General features: G+C 41.4%; 1 protein-coding gene and 1 long non-coding RNA gene across 2 annotated transcripts; both read left to right on the plus strand.

Annotated features, from left to right (window-relative positions):
- Positions 1 to 16,350: 16,350 nt before the first annotated feature.
- On the plus strand, positions 16,351 to 19,147 carry LOC311120617 (uncharacterized protein; the record flags this gene model as incomplete). Its single annotated transcript, XM_084195202.1, has 8 exons — positions 16,351 to 16,588; positions 17,566 to 17,654; positions 17,908 to 18,054; positions 18,175 to 18,320; positions 18,429 to 18,565; positions 18,690 to 18,783; positions 18,874 to 18,985; positions 19,074 to 19,147. The coding sequence occupies exons 2-8, from the start codon at positions 17,573 to 17,575 to the stop codon at positions 19,145 to 19,147; spliced, it is 792 nt and encodes a 263-aa protein (XP_084051328.1). The 5' UTR covers positions 16,351 to 16,588; positions 17,566 to 17,572.
- A 99-nt stretch (positions 19,148 to 19,246) lies between these two features.
- LOC311120618 lies at positions 19,247 to 20,465 on the plus strand. Its single transcript, XR_014612176.1, has 4 exons — positions 19,247 to 19,295; positions 19,387 to 19,558; positions 19,692 to 19,819; positions 19,946 to 20,465. It is a non-coding gene; the product is annotated as an uncharacterized lncRNA (long non-coding RNA).
- Positions 20,466 to 21,124: the final 659 nt, after the last annotated feature.

The raw sequence follows: 21,124 nt of genomic DNA on the forward strand, positions 1-21,124 counted from the left end.
TACCCTATATCGATCACTGATTACTACCACTACTCTCTATCTATCATTGATTACTATCCCTACTCTATATCTATCATTGATTAATATCCCTACTCACTTATAACTATCCCTACTATCTCCTCTATCACTGATTACTATCCCTACTCTATATCGATCAATGATTACTATCCCTACTCTCTATCTATCACTGATTACTACCCCTACTCTCTATCTATCACTGATTACTACCCCTACTCTCTATCTATCACTGATTGCTATCCCTACTCTATATCTATCACAGATTACTATCCCTACTCTCTATCTATAACTAATTACTACCCCTACTCTCTATCTATCACTGATTACTATCCCTACTCTCTATCTATCAGTGATTACTATCCCTACTCTCTATATATCACTGATTACTACCCCTACTATCTATATATCACTGATTACTATCACTACTCTCTATCTATCACTGATTACTACCCCTACTCTCTCCGCTATCACTGATTACTATCCCTACTCTATTTAGATCACTGATTACTACCACTACTCTATATCTATCACTGATTACTATCCCTACTCTATATCTATCACTGACTAATATCCCTCCTCACTGATTACTATCCCTACTCTCTCCTCTATCACTGATTACTATCCCTACAATCTATCGATCACTGATTACTACCCCTACTCTTTATCTATCACTGATTACTACACATAATCTCTCCTCTATCACTGATTACTATCCCTACTCTATTTCGATCACTGATTACTATCCCTACTCTCTATCTATCACTGATTACTATCCCTACTCTCTATGTATCAATGATTACTATCCCTACAATCTATCGATCACTGATTACTACCCCTACTCTCTATCTATCACTGATTACTATCCCTACTCTCTATCTATCACCGATTACTGTCCCTAACTCTCTATCTATCACTGATCACTACCCCTACTCTCTATTATCGATCACTGATTACTACCCCTACTCTCTATCTATCACTGATTACTATCCCTACTCTCTATCTATCAGTGATTACTATCCCTACTCTCTATATATCACTGATTACTACCCCTACTATCTATATATCACTGATTACTATCACTACTCTCTATCTATCACTGATTACTACCCCTACTCTCTCCGCTATCACTGCTTACTATCCCTACTCTATTTAGATCACTGATTACTACCACTACTCTATATCTATCACTGATTACTATCCCTACTCTATATCTATCACTGACTAATATCCCTCCTCACTGATTACTATCCCTACTCTCTCCTCTATCACTGATTACTATCCCTACAATCTATCAATCACTGATTACTACCCCTACTCTTTATCTATCACTGATTACTACACATAATCTCTCCTCTATCACTGATTACTATCCCTACTCTATTTCGATCACTGATTACTATCCCTACTCTCTATCTACCACTGATTACTACACCTACTCTATTTCGATCACTGATTACTACCACTACTCTCTATTTATCACTGATTACTATCCCTACTCTATATCGATCACTGATTACTACCCCTACTCTCTATCTATCACTGATTACTATCCCTACTCTCTATGTATCAATGATTACTATCCCTAATCTCTATCTAGCAGTGATTACTACCCCTACTGTCTATCTATCACTGATTACTACCCCTATTCTCTCCTCTATCACTGATTACTATCCCTACCCTATATCGATCACTGATTACTACAAGTACTCTCTATCTATCACTGATTACTATCCCTACTCTATATCTATCACTGATTAATATCCCTACTCACTGATTACTATCCCTAATCTCTCCTCAATCGCTGATTGCTATCCCTACTCTATATCTGTCACAGATTACTATCCCTACTCTCTATCTATCACTGATTACTACCCCTACTCTCTATCTATCACTGATTACTATCCCTACTCTCTATCACTGACAACTATCCCTACTCTCTATCTATCAGTGATTACTATCCCTACTCTCTATCTATCACTGATTACTACCCCTACTCTCTATCAATCACTGATTAATATCCCTACTCGTTATCTATCACTGATTACTATCCCTACTCTCTATCTATCAGTGATTACTATCCCTACTCTCTATCACTGACAACTATCCCTACTCTCTATCTATCAGTGATTACTATCCCTACTCTCTATCTATCACTGATTACTACCCCTACTCTCTATCAATCACTGATTAATATCCCTACTCGTTATCTATCACTGATTACTATCCCTACTCTCTATCTATCACTGATTACTACACCTACTCTATTTCGATCACTGATTACTACCACTACTCTCTATTTATCACTGATTACTATCCCTACTCTATTTCGATCACTGATTACTACCACTACTCTCTATCTATCACTGATTACTATCCCTATCCTATATCGATCACTGATTACTACAAGTACTCTCTATCTATCACTGATTACAATCCCTACCCTATATCGATCACTGATTACTACCACTACTCTCTATCTATCATTGATTACTATCCCTACTCTATATCTATCATTGATTAATATCCCTACTCACTTATAACTATCCCTACTATCTCCTCTATCACTGATTACTATCCCTACTCTATATCGATCAATGATTACTATCCCTACTCTCTATCTATCACTGATTACTACCCCTACTCTCTATCTATCACTGATTACTACCCCTACTCTCTATCTATCACTGATTGCTATCCCTACTCTATATCTATCACAGATTACTATCCCTACTCTCTATCTATAACTAATTACTACCCCTACTCTCTATCTATCACTGATTACTATCCCTACTCTCTATCTATCAGTGATTACTATCCCTACTCTCTATATATCACTGATTACTACCCCTACTATCTATATATCACTGATTACTATCACTACTCTCTATCTATCACTGATTACTACCCCTACTCTCTCCGCTATCACTGATTACTATCCCTACTCTATTTAGATCACTGATTACTACCACTACTCTATATCTATCACTGATTACTATCCCTACTCTATATCTATCACTGACTAATATCCCTCCTCACTGATTACTATCCCTACTCTCTCCTCTATCACTGATTACTATCCCTACAATCTATCGATCACTGATTACTACCCCTACTCTTTATCTATCACTGATTACTACACATAATCTCTCCTCTATCACTGATTACTATCCCTACTCTATTTCGATCACTGATTACTATCCCTACTCTCTATCTATCACTGATTACTATCCCTACTCTCTATGTATCAATGATTACTATCCCTACAATCTATCGATCACTGATTACTACCCCTACTCTCTATCTATAACTGATTACTATCCCTACTCTCTATCTATCACCGATTACTGTCCCTAACTCTCTATCTATCACTGATCACTACCCCTACTCTCTATTATCGATCACTGATTACTACCCCTACTCTCTATCTATCACTGATTACTATCCCTACTCTCTATCTATCAGTGATTACTATCCCTACTCTCTATATATCACTGATTACTACCCCTACTATCTATATATCACTGATTACTATCACTACTCTCTATCTATCACTGATTACTACCCCTACTCTCTCCGCTATCACTGCTTACTATCCCTACTCTATTTAGATCACTGATTACTACCACTACTCTATATCTATCACTGATTACTATCCCTACTCTATATCTATCACTGACTAATATCCCTCCTCACTGATTACTATCCCTACTCTCTCCTCTATCACTGATTACTATCCCTACAATCTATCAATCACTGATTACTACCCCTACTCTTTATCTATCACTGATTACTACACATAATCTCTCCTCTATCACTGATTACTATCCCTACTCTATTTCGATCACTGATTACTATCCCTACTCTCTATCTATCACTGATTACTATCCCTACTCTCTATGTATCAATGATTACTATCCCTACAATCTATCGATCACTGATTACTACCCCTACTCTCTATCTATCACTGATTACTATCCCTACTCTCTATCTATCACCGATTACTGTCCCTAACTCTCTATCTATCACTGATCACTACCCCTACTCTCTATTATCGATCACTGATTACTACCCCTACTCTCTATCTATCACTGATTACTATCCCTACTCTCTATGTATCACTGATTGCTATCCCTACTCTATATCTATCACAGATTACTATCCCTACTCTCTATCTATAACTAATTACTACCCCTACTCTCTATCTATCACTGATTACTATCCCTACTCTCTATCTATCAGTGATTACTATCCCTACTCTCTATATATCACTGATTACTACCCCTACTATCTATATATCACTGATTACTATCACTACTCTCTATCTATCACTGATTACTACCCCTACTCTCTCCGCTATCACTGATTACTATCCCTACTCTATTTAGATCACTGATTACTACCACTACTCTATATCTATCACTGATTACTATCCCTACTCTATATCTATCACTGACTAATATCCCTCCTCACTGATTACTATCCCTACTCTCTCCTCTATCACTGATTACTATCCCTACAATCTATCGATCACTGATTACTACCCCTACTCTTTATCTATCACTGATTACTACACATAATCTCTCCTCTATCACTGATTACTATCCCTACTCTATTTCGATCACTGATTACTATCCCTACTCTCTATCTATCACTGATTACTATCCCTACTCTCTATGTATCAATGATTACTATCCCTACAATCTATCGATCACTGATTACTACCCCTACTCTCTATCTATCACTGATTACTATCCCTACTCTCTATCTATCACCGATTACTGTCCCTAACTCTCTATCTATCACTGATCACTACCCCTACTCTCTATTATCGATCACTGATTACTACCCTACTCTCTATCTATCACTGATTACTATCCCTACTCTCTATCTATCAGTGATTACTATCCCTACTCTCTATATATCACTGATTACTACCCCTACTATCTATATATCACTGATTACTATCACTACTCTCTATCTATCACTGATTACTACCCCTACTCTCTCCGCTATCACTGATTACTATCCCTACTCTATTTAGATCACTGATTACTACCACTACTCTATATCTATCACTGATTACTATCCCTACTCTATATCTATCACTGACTAATATCCCTCCTCACTGATTACTATCCCTACTCTCTCCTCTATCACTGATTACTATCCCTACAATCTATCAATCACTGATTACTACCCCTACTCTTTATCTATCACTGATTACTACACATAATCTCTCCTCTATCACTGATTACTATCCCTACTCTATTTCGATCACTGATTACTACCACTACTCTCTATCTATCACTGATTACTATCCCTTCTCTATATTGATCACTGATTACTACCCCTACTCTCTATCTATCACTGATCACTACCCCTACTCTCTATTATCGATCACTGATTACTACCCCTACTCTCTATCTATCACTGATTACTATCCCTACTCTCTATGTATCAATGATTACTATCCCTGCTCTCTATCTATAACTGATTACTATCCCTACTCTCTATCAATCACTGATTAATATCCCTACTCGCTATCTATCACTGATTACTATCCCTACTCTCTATGTATCAATGATTACTATCCCTACTCTCTATCTATAACTGATTACTATCCCTACTCTCTATCAATCACTGATTAATATCCCTACTCGCTATCTACCACTGATTACTACACCTACTCTATTTCGATCACTGATTACTACCACTACTCTCTATTTATCACTGATTACTATCCCTACTCTATATCGATCACTGATTACTACCCCTACTCTCTATCTATCACTGATTACTATCCCTACTCTCTATGTATCAATGATTACTATCCCTAATCTCTATCTAGCAGTGATTACTACCCCTACTCTATATCTGTCACAGATTACTATCCCTACTCTCTATCTATCACTGATTACTACCCCTACTCTCTATCTATCACTGATTACTATCCCTACTCTCTATCACTGACAACTATCCCTACTCTCTATCTATCAGTGATTACTATCCCTACTCTCTATCTATCACTGATTACTACCCCTACTCTCTATCAATCACTGATTAATATCCCTACTCGCTATCTATCACTGATTACTACCCCTACTCTATTTCGATCACTGATTACTACCACTACTCTCTATCTATCACTGATTACTATCCCTACTCTATATCGATCACTGATTACTACCCCTACTCTCTATCTATCACTGATTACTATCCCTACTCCCATGTATCAATGATTAATATCCCTAATGTCTCCTAGCAGTGATTACTACCCCTACTCTCTATATATCACTGATTACTACCCCTACTCTCTATATATCACTGATTACTACCCCTACTCTCTCCTCTATCACTGATTACTATCCTTACTCTATATCGATCACTGATTACTACCCCTACTCTCTATCTATCACTGATTACTATCCCTACTCTCTATGTATCAATGATTACTATCCCTAATCTCTATCTAGCAGTGATTACTACCCCTACTCTCTATCTATCACTGATTACTACCCCTACTCTCTCCTCTATCACTGATTACTATCCCTACCCTATATCGATCACTGATTACTACAAGTACTCTCTATCTATCACTGATTACTATCCCTACTCTATATCTATCACTGATTAATATCCCTACTCACTGATTACTATCCCTAATCTCTCCTATATCACTGATTGCTATCCCTACTCTATATCTATCACAGATTACTATCCCTACTCTCTATCTATCACTGATTACTACCCCTACTCTCTATCTATCACTGATTACTACCCCTACTCTCTATCAATAACTGATTACTATCCCTACTCTCTATCAATCACTGATTAATATCCCTACTCGCTATCTATCACTGATTACTACCCCTACTCTATTTCGATCACTGATTACTACCACTACTCTCTATCTATCACTGATTACTATCCCTACTCTATATCGATCACTGATTACTACCCCTACTCTCTATCTATCACTGATTACTATCCCTACTCTCCATGTATCAATGATTAATATCCCTAATCTCTCCTAGCAGTGATTACTACCCCTACTCTCTATATATCACTGATTACTACCCCTACTCTCTCCTCTATCACTGATTACTATCCCTACTCTTTTTCGATCATTGATTACTACCACTACTCTCTATCTATCACTGATTACTATCCCTTCTCTATATTGATCACTGATTACTACCCCTACTCTCTATCTATCACTGATTACTATCCCTACTCTATGTCGATCACTGATTACTACCACTACTGTCTATCTATCACTGATTACTATCCCTATCCTATATCGATCACTGATTACTACAAGTACTCTCTATCTATCACTGATTACTATCCCTACTCTCTATATATCACTGATTACTATCCCTACTCTCTATCTATCACTGATTTCTATCCCTACTCTATATCTATCACTGATTAATATCCCTACTCACTGATTACTATCCCTACTCTCTCCTCTATCACTGATTGCTATCCCTACTCTCTATATATGACTGATTACTACCCCTACTCTCTATATATCACTGATTACTTTCCCTACTCTCTATCTATCACTGATTACTACCCCTACTCTCAATCACTGATGACTATCCCTACTCTCTATCTATCACTGATTACTATCCCTAATATCTATCTATCACTGATTACTATCCCTACTCTCTATTACTGATGACTATTCCTACTCTCTATCTATCATTGATTACTATCCCTACTCTCTGTCTATCACTGATTACTAACTTACTCTCTATATATCACTGATTACTATCCATACTCTCTGTTTATCACTGTTTATTCTCCCTACTCTTTATATATCAATGATTATTATACCTGCTCTCTATCTATCACTGATTACTATCCTTACTCTCTATCTATCACTGATTACTATCCTTACTCTACATCTATCACTGATAACTATCCTTATTTTCTGTTTATCAATGATTACTATCCCTACTCTCTATCTATCACTGATAACTATCCTAATTTTCTGTTTATCAATGATTACTATCCCTACTCTCTATATATCACTGATTACTGTCCCTACTCTCGAATTATCACTGATTGTTATCCCTACTCTCTATCTATCACTGATTACTATCCCTACTCTCGAATTATCACTGATTACTATCCCTACTCTCTATCTGTCACTGATTGTTATCCCTACTCTCTATCTATCACTGATTACTATCCATACACTCTATTTATCACTGATTTCTATCCCTACTCTCTATCTATCACTGATTACTATCCCTACTCTCGAATTATCACTGATTGTTATCCCTACTCTCTCTCTAACACTGATTTCTATCCCTACTCTCTATCTATCACTGATTACTATCCCTACTCTCGAATTATCACTGATTGTTATCCCTACTCTCTATCAAATTACACCTTATTCTACTCCTCCTCTGTTCCTCTGGTGAAGTAGAGGTTAACCCAGGCCCTGTAGCCCCCAGTATCACTCCTACTCTCCAGGCGTTATAATTTGTTGACTTCTGTAATCGTAAAAGCCTTGGTTTCTTGCACGTTAATATCCGAAGCCTCCTTCCTAAGTTTGAGTTATTCACTGCGCTAGCACACTCCGCCAACCCTGATGTTCTAGTAGTGTCTGAATCCTGGCTTAGGAAGGCCACCAAAAATTCAGAAATTTCCATCCCCATTTACAACATTTTCCGTCTCGATAGAACTGCCAAAGAGGGTGGGGTTGCAATCTACTGTAGAGATAGCCTGCAGAGCTCTATCGTACTATCCAGGTCTGTGCCCAAACAGTTTGAGCATCTACTGCTAAAAATCCACCTTTCCAGAAATAAGTCTCTCACTGTTGCCGCTTGCTACAGACCCCCCTCAGCCCCGAGCTGTGCCCTGGACACCATATGTGAACTAATTGCCCCCCATCTATTCTCAGAGTTCGTACTGCTTGGTGACCTAAACTGGGATATGCTTAACACCCCGGCCAACCTACAATCTAAACTAGATGCCCTCAATCTCACACAAATTATCAACGAACCTACCAGGTACAACTCTAAATCTGTAAACATGGGCACCCTCATAGATATCATCCTGACAAATTTGCCCTCTAAATACACCTCCGCTGTCTTCAACCAGGATCTCAGCGATCACTGCCTTATTGCCTGCGTCCGTAATTGGTCCGCGATCAAACGACCACCCCTCATCATTGTCAAACGCTCTCTAAAACACTTTACAATTGACCTGGCCCGAGTATCCTGGATGGATATTGACCTCATTCCGTCAGTAGAGGATGCCTGGTTGTTCTTTAAAAGTGCTTTCCTCTCAATCTTAAATAAGCATGCCACATTCAAAAAATTCAGAACTAAGAATAGATATAGCCCCTGGTTTTTCTCAGACTTGACTGCCCTTGACCAGCACAAAAACGTCCTGTGGCGTACTGCATTAGGATCGAACAGCCCCTGCGATATGCAACTTTTTAGGGAAGTCAGGAACATTATACACAATCAGTTAGGAAAGCAAAGGCTAGCTTTTTCAAACAGAAATTAGCATCCTGTAGCACTAACTCCAAAAAGTTTTGGGACACTGTAAAGTCCATGGAAAATAAGAGCACCTCCTCCCAACTGCCCACTGCACTGAGGCTAGGAAACACTGTCACCACCGATAAATCTGCAATAATCGAGAATTTCAACAAGCATTTTGCTACGGCTGGCCATGCTTTCCACCTGGCTACCACTACCCTGGCCACCAGCTCTGCACCCTCCGCTGCAACTTGCCCATGCCCCCCCCCCGCTTCTCCCTTCACACAAATTCAGACATGCTGATGTTCTGAAAGAGCTAAAAAATCTGGACCCCTACAAATCAGCTGGGCTAGACAATCTGTACCCTTTCTTTCTAAAATTAGCTGCCGAAATTATCGCAACCCCTATTACTAGCCTGTTCAACCTCTCTTTCGTAATGTCTGAGATCCCCAGAGATTGGAAAGCTGCCGCGGTCATCCCCCTCTTCAAAGGGGGTGACACTCTAGATCCTAACTGTTATAGACCTATATCCATCCTGCCCTGCCTTTTGAAAGTATTTGAAAGCCACCGACCATTTCGAATCCCACCGTACCTTCTCCGCTATGCAATCCAGTGTCCGAGCTGGTCATGGGTGCACCTCAGCCACGCTCAAGGTCCTAAACGATATTATAAACGCGATCGATAAAAGACAGTACTGCGCAGCCGTCTTCATCGACCTGGCCAAGGCTTTAGACTCTGTCAACCACCGCATTCTTATTGGCAGATTAAATAGCCTTGGTTTCTCAAATGACTGCCTCGCCTGGTTCACCAACTACTTCTCAGATAGAGTTCAATGTGTCAAATCGGAGGGCCTGTTGTCTAGACCTCTGGCCATCTCTATGGGCGTGCCAAAGGGTTCAATTCTCGGGCCGACTCAATTCTCTGTGTATATCAATGATGTCGCTCTTGCTGCTGGTGATGCTCGGATCCACCTCTATGCGGACGACACCATTTTGTATACATCTGGCCCTTCATTGGACACTGTGTTAACAAACCTCCAAACGAGCTTCAATGCCATACAACACTCCTTCCGTAGCCTCCAACTGCTCTTAAACACTAGTAAAACTAAATGCATGCTCTTCAACCGAACGCTGCTTGCACCCGCCCACATTGACTTAGAGTATGTGGACAACTACAAAAACCTAGGTGTCTGGTTAGACTTTAAACTCTCCTTCCAGACTCACATTAAGCATCTCCAATCAAAAGTTAGATCTAGAATCGGCTTCCTATTTAGCAACAAAGCCTCCTTCTCTCATGCTGCCAAACATGCCCTCGTAAAACTGACTATCCTACCGATCCTTGACTTCGGCGATGTCATTTACAAAATAGCCTCCAACACCCTACTCAGCAAATTGGATGTAGTCTATCACAGTGCCATCCGTTTTGTCACCAAAGCCCCATATACTACCCACCATTGTGACCTGTACGCTCTTGCTGGCTGGCCCTCACTACATATTCGTCGCCAAACCCACTGGCTCCAGGTCATCTATAAATCACTGCTAGGCAAATCCCTGTCATATCTTAGCTCACTGGTCACCATAGCAACACCCACCCGTAGTCTGCGCTCCAGCAGGTATATCTCACTGGTCATCCCCAAAGCCAACACCTCCTTTGGCCGCCATTCCTTCCAATTCTCTGCTGCCAGTGACTGGAACGAACTGCAAAAATCTCTGAAGCTGGAGACTCTTATCTCCCTCACTAACTTTAAGCGTCAGTTGTCAGAGCAGCTTACCGATCACTGTACACAGCCTTTCTGAAATTAGCCCACCCAACTCCTGCTTACCTCAAATTGGAGGTAAGCAGGAGGTAAGCTTCTCATATGGTGTTGAGTAAAGCTTAACCATGTATTAGATCGTAAGTAGGTAGTTAGCTGTAGTTAGGTATTGTATTTATCATAGGTTAGTATTGTTGTTATTGTAGGTTTCCGTAGGTAATTGTAGGTTAGTATCGAAGCACGAGGCTAGCTAGCTAGCGGGTAGCTACTGGTAACGATTAGCAACGCTGGAGAGCTGGTTCCAATGTTAATGTAGTGCTAGCCAACGTTTAATTTTTGCTTAACCATGTATTAGATCGTAGGTAGGTAGTTAGCCGTAGTTAGGTATTGTATTTATTATAGGTTAGTATTGTTGTTATTGTAGGTTTCCGTAGGTAATTGTAGGTTAGTATCGAAGCACGAGGCTAGCTAGCTAGCGGGTAGCTACTGGTAACGATTAGCAACGCTGGAGAGCTGGTTCCAATGTTAATGTAGTCCTAGCCAACGTTTAATTTTTTGCTGCGTTATGCGTTATGAAAGGAACTAGACACGGACTTGAATTATCTGTTTAGTGTGCTAACACACTCTTGGCAGTTTGTTGTAACCAAGTATTGATGCTAAATTGTGTGTTAATGGATGCTAGCTTGCAAGTTAGCTACGGCGTCATAGCTAGGCATCGTGGGTTGTTGTGTGTAGTTACTGTGTCTTGGCAGTGCCGGCTGTAGCACGAAGCGAGCTACCTAGCCGTTTTTTCGAACAGAGTCAGAGTCAACACAATAGCCATTGTGTGCCGGGTGTAGCACGAAGCTAGCTAGCTAGCCGTTCTTCAAACAAAGTAAATACAGTGGCCATTGCTAGCTACCCAACACGACCAGCTAACTGTACGGTAGTAGCTAAATACAATATACTTGTCCTAGCTAGCCAACGTCTAATCATTGCTGCGTCATGAAAGGAACTTGACACAGACACGAATGATCTGTTTAGTGTGTTATCACACTATTGGTGGTTTGTTGTGACCAAGTGTTGGTGCTAAACGGTGTGTTATTGTTATTGGATGCTAGCTTGCTAGTTAGCTATGGTGTCATAGTTGGCTAGCTGAATAAAGTGGGTTGAGTCTATTCCTTTAAACATTGAACCGCTGTGGTTCACAACAATTCTGATTTCTAAAGGCGGAAGTTGGGAGAGTTTTTGTTCGGGTGGTTCAGTGAAACAATTTTAGTTTCTGAGGTAGACGTTTTTGGTGAGGGAGGCCCTGCTCTCTCCGCTCCCAGATGCTTAGCTCATTTCATTCCGATCTCCTCTGCATTTTTGTAGCCATTTGCTACAGCCTGTCAACTATGTCTCTGCCTATCCCTGTTCTCTCCTCTCTGCACAGGCTACACAAACGCACCACACCGCGTGGCTGCTGCCTCTCTAACCTGGTGGTCCCTGCACGCACCACCCACGTGGAGTTCCAGGTCGCAGGCAGCCTCTGGAACTGCCGTTCTGCTGCCAACAAAGCTGACTTCATCCCAGCCTATGCCAACCTCCAGTCCCTCGACTTCCTGGCGCTGACGGAAACATGGATCACCACTGAAAACACTGCTACTCCTACTGCTCTCTCCTCGTCTGACCATGTGTTCTCGCATACCCCGAGAGCATCTGGTCAGAGGGGTGGTGGTACAGGAATCCTCATCTCTCCCAAGTGGACATTCTCAATTTTTCCCCTAACCCATCTGTCTATCTCCTCATTTGAATTCCATGCTGTCACAGTCACTAGCCCATTTAAGCTTAATATCCTTGTCATCTATCGCCCTCCAGGTTCCCTTGGAGAGTTCATCAATGAGCTTGACGCCTTGATAAGTTCCTTCCCTGAGGATGGCTCACCCCTCACAGTTTTGGGGGATTTCAACCTCCCTATGTCCACATTTGACTCATTTCTCTCTGCCTCCTTCTTTCCACTCCTCTCCTCTTTTGACCTCACCCTCTCACCGTCCCCCCCTACTCACAAGGCAGGCAATACGCTTGACCTCATCTTCACTAGATGCTGCTCCTCTACTAATCTCACTGCAACTCCCCTCCATGTCTCCGACCACTACTTTGTTTCCTTTTCTCTCTCGCTCTCCTCCCACACTACTCACTCTGCCCCTACACAGATGGTAATGCGCCGCCGCAACCTTCGCTCTCTCTCTCCCACTACTCTCTCCTCTTCCATCCTATCATCTCTTCCCTCTGCTCAATCCTTCTCCCTCCAATCTCCTGATTCTGCCTCCTCAACCCTCCTCTCCTCCCTTTCTGCATCCTTTGACTCTCTGTGTCCCCTATCCTCCCGGCCGGCTCGGTCCTCCCCTCCAGCTCCGTGGCTTGATGACTCATTGCGAGCTCACAGAACAGAGCTCCGGGCAGCGGAGCGGAAATGGAAGAAAACTAAACTCCCTGCCGACCTGGCATCTTTTCACTCCCTCCTCTCTACATTTTCTTCATCTGTTTCTGCTGCTAAGGCCACCTTCTACCACTCTAAATTCCAAGCATCTGCCTCTAACCCTAGGAAGCCCTTTGCCACATTTTCCTCCCTCCTGAATCCCCCCCCCCCCCCCCCCCCCCTCCTCTCTCTCTGTAGATGACTTCGTCAACCACTTTGAAAAGAAGGTTGACGACATCCGATCCTCGTTTGTTAAGTCTAATGACACTGCTGGTCCTGCTCACACTGCCCTACCCTATGCTTTGACTTCTTTCTCCCCTCTCTCTCCAGATAAAATCCTGCGACTTGTGACTGCAGGCCGCCCAACAACCTGCCCGCTTGACCCCATCCCCTCCTCCCTTCTCCAGACCATCTCCGGTGACCTTCTCCCCTACCTCACCTCGCTGATCAACTCATCCTTGACCGCTGGCCATGTCCCTTCCGTCTTCAAGAGAGCGAGAGTTGCTCCCCTTCTCAAAAAACCAACACTCGACCCCACTGATGTCAACAACTACAGACCAGTATCCCTTCTTTCTTTTCTTTACAAAACTATTGAGCGTGCCGTCTTTAGCCAACTCTCTTGCTATCTCTCTCAGAATGACCTTCTTGATCCAAACCAATCAGGTTTCAGGACTGGTCATTCAACTGAGACTGCTCTTCTCTGTGTCACGGAGACTCTCCGCACTGCTAAAGCTAACTCTCTCTCCTCTGCTCTTGTCCTTCTAGACCTGTCTGCTGCCTTTGATACTGTGAACCATCAGATCCTCCTCTCCACCCTCTCCGAGCTGGGCATCTCCGGCGCGGCTCACTCCTGGATTGCGTCCTACCTGACCGGTCGCTCCTACCAAGTGGCGTGGCGAGAAGCTGTCTCCGCATCACGTGCTCTCACCACTGGTGTCCCCCAGGGCTCAGTTCTAGGCCCTCTCCTTTTCTCCCTATACACCAAGTCACTTGGCTCTGTCATATCCTCACATGGCCTTTCCTATCATTGCTACGCTGACGATACACAACTAATCTTCTCCTTTCCCCCTTCTGAAAACCAGGTGGCGAATCGCATCTCTGCATGTCTGGCAGACATATCAGTATGGATGACGGATCACCACCTCAAGCTGAACCCTGGCAAGACGGAGCTGCTCTTCCTCCCGGGGAAGGACTGCCCGTTCCATGATCTCGCCATCACGGTTGACAACTCCGCTGTGTCCTCCTCCCAGAGTGCGAAGAGCCTAGGCGTGACCCTGGACAACACCCTGTCGTTCTCCGCCAACATCAAGGCGGTGACCCGCTCCTGCAGGTTCATGCTCTACAACATTCGGAGAGTACGACCCTGCCTTACACAGGAAGCGGCACAGGTCCTAATCCAGGCACTTGTCATCTCCCGTCTGGACTACTGCAACTCGCTGTTGGCTGGCCTCCCTGCCTGTGCCATTAAACCCCTACAACTCATCCAGAATGCCGCAGCCCGTCTGGTGTTCAACCTTCCCAAGTTCTCTCACGTCACCCCCCTCCTCCGCACACTCCACTGGCTTCCAGTTGAAGCTCGCATCCGCTACAAGACCATGGTGCTTGCCTATGGAGCAGTGAGGGGAACGGCACCTCTGTACCTTCAGGCTCTGATCAGTCCCTACACCCAAACGAGGGCATTGCGTTCATCCACCTCTGGCCTGCTGGCTCCCCTTCCTCTGCGGAAGCATAGCTCCCGCTCAGCCCAGTCAAAACTGTTCGCTGCTCTGGCACCCCAATGGTGGAACAAGCTCCCTCACGACGCCAGGACAGCGGAGTCACTCACCACCTTCCGGAGACATTTGAAACCCCACCTCTTTAAGGAATACCTGGGATAGGATAAAGTGTTCCTTCTAACCCCCCCCCCCCCCCCCCCCCCAAATTGTAAAGTGGTTATCCCACTGGCTATAGGGTGAACGCACCAATTTGCGAGTCGCTCTGGCTAAGAGCGTCTGCTAAATGACGTTAATGTGCCCTTGAGCAAGGCACTTAACCCTAATTGCTCCTGTAAGTCGCTCTGGATAAGAGTGTCTGCTAAATGACTAAAATGTAAATGTAAATGTACCTCATCCCCATATTGTTATTTATTTTGCTAATTTGCACCCCAGTATCTCTATTTGCACATCATCTTTTGCACATCTATCATTCCAGTGTTAATACTAATTGTAATTATTTTGCACTATGGACTATTTATTGCCTTACCTCCATAACTTACTACATTCGCACACACTGTATATAGATTTTCTGTTGTATTTTTGACTTTATGTTTTGTTTATCCAATATGTAACTCTGTGTTGTTGTTTTTATCGCACTGCTTTGCTGTATCTTGGCCAGGTCGGAGTTGTAAATGAGAACTTGTTCTCAACTGGCTTACCTGGTTAAATAAAGGTGAAAAAATAAAAAATAAATAAAAACATAATAATAATACTATACCTACTCTCTATCTATCACTGATTACTATCCCTACTCTCTATCTATCACTGATTACTATCCCTACTGTCCATCTATCACTGATTACTATCCCTACTCTCTATTTATCACTGCTTGACATACCTACTCTCTATCTATCACTGATTAATACCCCTACACAGTAAAAAATGGGGTGTTAATATTTCAGAGTAAAGTTATTTTAACCCAGATAGAGTATTTTCAACATTTTTGAGAGTAAAGTTGCTCTATCAGTGGAGTTAAAAGTGAGTGTAAAAATCTGCAGATACGCAGTGACAATTTCAACTCTACAGCAGTGATGAATACCCGCCACTCTGCTTTGCTGAAGTTTGGCACGTACGTTGGTGGAGGAAGATTGCGAAGGAGTAGCTAGGCCACAGATATTGCTAGGTAAGTTACATCCCCGTTTTTTCAACACCAAACCGGTATTTTTTAACTTTACATAATTTTAGAGTTGTGCTGATGTCAAGGTCATATTTTAAGTTACGAGTTCCATGCGGCGGTCCCCCTTGCAGTGACCTCGTCATCAGCCAGCTAAATTAGCTTGTAAGTTCAGATGGTTGACAGTAATAACTGTTATATGATATACCCATGGAATATGTTTGATATTTTTGTGAATGGCTTGCTGTTTCATATGGCTAAAAATAGGTAACGTTAACTTAGCTAATCAGTTCGTTTGAAGGACACCACCGTTTGGCATGAGCGCAGATTCTGCTTGTCATGCGGTTAGCTAGCTTGCAATCAGTATCGGTAACTGTCTTTCTTTGTGTTGCAATATTTTCACGAATGAAGTTTGTCAGAATGGTAAATACGTAAAATAACGTTCGCTAACAACAAAACATTTATACAGATAGTATTGTTAGCTAACGTTATTGTATAGCTTCCCAGGCTTCCTTACACTAACGTTAACTGTTTTTTATAAAGCTATATATAACGGTAATGTTAGCATGCTTCTGATAGTTAGCCAGCTAATGTTGGTGTTATAAAACGATAACTTAGATCACTGATTTGCATGACGGGTTTGTTTAACATTGCTTAACCATTTTAATGGTTAGCTACTGTTCGAACTAAAATGGCTAATGAGCTAGCTAACTTTGACACATAGCTAGTTATTTGGTAGCTAATGGGACAATGTGCCTCTAAACTTGAACTAGCCTACACCCATTTGCTGCAGAAAATGGCAGCTTAACGTTATATTCAACCAGCACAACTTTGTCTACTTCAGCCTTTGTAATTGCAGTGTAACGTCTAAGTAATGCATAGTGCATTGCGTAGCTAGTACTACTGAGATAAATGGATAGTTAGCTAACGCTTAGTTGAACCAGCACTAAATGATGATTTTGAATATATATTTTCTTTGTTAACAGAGGCAAAATGCTGTTGCGTGTTCAGCTCGGGGAAGAGCAGAAATACGTCAAGCTGTCTGAGCTGACATTCAATGCTTTCTTGAAAGAAGGTAGGTATAATAGGTTAAAGCAATACATATCACCCTAATGACAAAATAATACAGCATTAAGCTATTATCTTATGATATCTATTTAGGTCTATAGTCATTTCTGCTGTGCTTTATATTTTCAGTAACATAAAATCAGGTGCAGATCCTTGTCTTTCATCATTTTGTGAACACATGAGGCAACTTTAAGTATGAACTTGGATTCTTGTGAGAAGGGAATGCATGTTTTTCTTTTTTTTTCTTCTTTTTTTAACAGTGTGTCTAAAATTCAACATACCAGAAAGCAGAAAGCCAGACATTAAGGTGTATGACCAGTCTGACACAGAAGTTGACTCAGATGTTTTTGAAGAATTAGTAAAGGAGTCACCTGGAACTTTCAGAATCATGCTGGGCAATGGACTTGGTATTCATTCATTCAATTAGTTTTTTAGTTTAAAGGCCAGAATGAGAACCTTTATTGTCTTAAAAATAACAGTTTATTGTAATATGTTTCTATGTTTTGCACAAATTTCATAATGAACAGATACCTCTCATTCATCATCATGCTCGGGTACATCTGATGACACCATCATTCTGAATTTCACTGTGTGTGACGATGTTGAAGAAGTAGCGGCTGGCGAAGGAAGCCAGCCTAAAAGGCCATGCCACATAAACTATGAGGCAAAAGCAGTAAGTGGTGAACATTGCTGTTAAGTCCAATCTGAATGTTGTTTCATCATGTGACAGCATTACATATTGTTTTACAATTACGGAAAGCACATTTCTTTCCACCTATAGCTGATTGAAAAAATCCTAACATCAAAGCCTGGTGGTGAACGCATTATGCAAGAGTATGGAAAAACCAAATCTCTGACAGATGCCACCAGAAGACAGATGATCAACATACTTGCTGCTGAGATGACAGAAACACATGGGTAAGCATTAAGCATATAGATGGGCTGTAAAGAAACATTGTTATTATTTTCCGGTTATTAATTATGTAAAATGTGTTGTGCAATATCAATTCAGTGTGATGTTAACTTTGAATTCATATGCTAGGACATCCCCCCCCAAAAGTGTCAGAGTGATGTATGCACAGGGGATAGTAGCTTTGTTTCCCTATCTAGAAGACCCATACTCACAACATGGATATGTAAGTAAATGGGTTATTGCAACATTATGCACATATTCACTCTATGAAATGGGAATAGTACTCCTTTATAATTTATTTATAATAATATAGGATCATTACTACGATCCGGAGAGTGGTTCCGGATACCTTGCATGGCGATTGAAGACCATACAAAGAAAAACAGCAGAGGAAAGAGGTGCCTCAGTCAGCAAATCTCCTAAAGGTATGTTTTCTGATCAGTGACATGTAATTATAATGGTGACCTGTGAATTGTACAGAAAGGATTTCTTAACACTGTATTTTGTCTTAAGTTGGTGGGCCAGGCCGTGATCGTCAGCCCTTCACCTATGACAGAGAGCCATCTGATGAGGATGGAAGCAGCTAATGCTGTTTTGAGACACTCTGCTGATGAAAACACTGTCCGTGAGAAGATGAAAATGACCTTCATATATCGGCAAGCAATGGTCAACGATGAAGCCAAATCATCAGATGTCTTCTCGGTCTTCCCAAGATTTCTGGACACACCAGGACTGGTATGACAACTTAATTCACTGCATCACCAAAAATATCCAATGAAGAATAAGGTAACACTCATTATTTCTGTCTTTGTGTGTTACATTGCAGATAGAACAAGATTTCAGACTTCTGTTTGGTGAGGCCACAGCCAACAAATTCTTGGAGAAGTGGCCAACCACTTTCAAAGCAAAAGTAATAAAGGAAAGCCATGGACTTGTATCCACCACAGAACTCTTGGATTTGATGCGCAATGCTGAGTCAGCTGCTGAAGTTGAGAATGGTATGAATGAACTGTTTTACTTTTTATGTGGATAATGTAGGTGTGCATTATATGTCCATAATGGTGCAAGTTGTGAATAAGAATGTTATGCTACGGCACAATGTTAACCAGGTTTTTATTTACTTATTTGTAGGCTGGGACAGTGACATGTCTGCCATCTTGCTGCTGCTACATTTGCTACCACCATCTGCACAAGGTAGAAAGAGGCCGGGAAAGATGTCTGCATATCAAGCTGTAGATCAGCTCATCAGATTTCAAAAGGTATGCTTAACAGTTGTTTAAAATATATATTCCATCATCTCAATCTTGTGCACAGTTTGAGGTGATCTTATCTATTGTCAGAGGTTAGTCACCAAAACAATTCTGTTGAATGTGTTTTTTTTGTAGGTTGGAACCAGTGTGCAGCAGCATCTTGACAACATCACCCAAAGCAGTCAGCCCTACCTTCTCGCCCAGGGATCCACACAGAGCAGCATTCACTCCTACTTCATTGTGGTTGACAAGCATGCTCTTCCATGCAAGGCAACAGGTTCAGTAGGAGCTTTTGACGAAGTCTTTAAAGCCCATTACGTATTTGGTACGTCATACAGTTCTTCCTTGAGCAGCTTTTTCACTTTTGTGCAAACAACCATCTATAACATCGACATGGGGGAAACAAAGGAGACTCCTAGAGTTGCTGAGTTGCGAGCAAGAATGGTGCGTTAGTTGAGATAAAACTATGAAGTGTTTTCTTTGCAAAAGTGACCATGGAAGTCCAAACAACCTTGTTAAGCACCTTAAGATAATTCATGGGCTATGTACAGGCAGGACTCTTTTTCTGAAATGTGGTCAAGAAGGATGCTCACGTTCTTTTGGTAGCTTTTCTGGTTTTAGAAAACATCTTAACCATGTTTTCTAAGTGCCACGGAGAAAGTTTAGTAGATTCTATAGAAGATGATCTTTCAGACCCTCAAAGTACCGTCAACACCAGTAATATTTCTCATGTTGAAGTGTATATTCATGTATATTCCAATTTTATCTACACTGCAGTCAATATTTAAAAGTCAGTATTTTGCAGAAATGTTGCAAAGCTCAGCTACCAGCAACTCTAGACTGAGAGATATTTGTGATGGATATTTTTTTTAAAGTCACCCCCTGTTCTCAACTGAGAAGCAGACAATACAGGTCCAGATGTTCTATGATGATTTTGAGGTCGCCAACCCATTGGGTTCCAAGCGAGGTATTCATAAATTGGGTGGAGTATATTTTACTTTAAGAAACTTCTCTCCAAAATGGAATTCTTTTTTGGCTAACATACACCTGTGCGCCTTATTTCATACTCAAGATGTTAAACGATATGGTTTTAGTGAAATTTTTGCTCCCATTGTTCGAGACATTAAAGTGTTAGAGAGCGATGGTATTGAGATTCCATTATACAGTGGTTATGTACGTGGCACTGTAGTACAGGTAACAGGTGATAATTTGGGTTTGCATAGTTTGTTTGGTCTGGTGGAGTCTTTCAGTGCAAGGTACTGTTGCAGGTTCTGTTTAGCAGAAAAGGAGGACTTTCAAACAGAATTCTCTGAA

The sequence above is a fragment of the Coregonus lavaretus genome (assembly GCF_964263955.1).
Source record: "Coregonus lavaretus genome assembly, contig: HAP1_SCAFFOLD_2179, whole genome shotgun sequence".
Taxonomy (NCBI): domain Eukaryota; kingdom Metazoa; phylum Chordata; class Actinopteri; order Salmoniformes; family Salmonidae; genus Coregonus; species Coregonus lavaretus.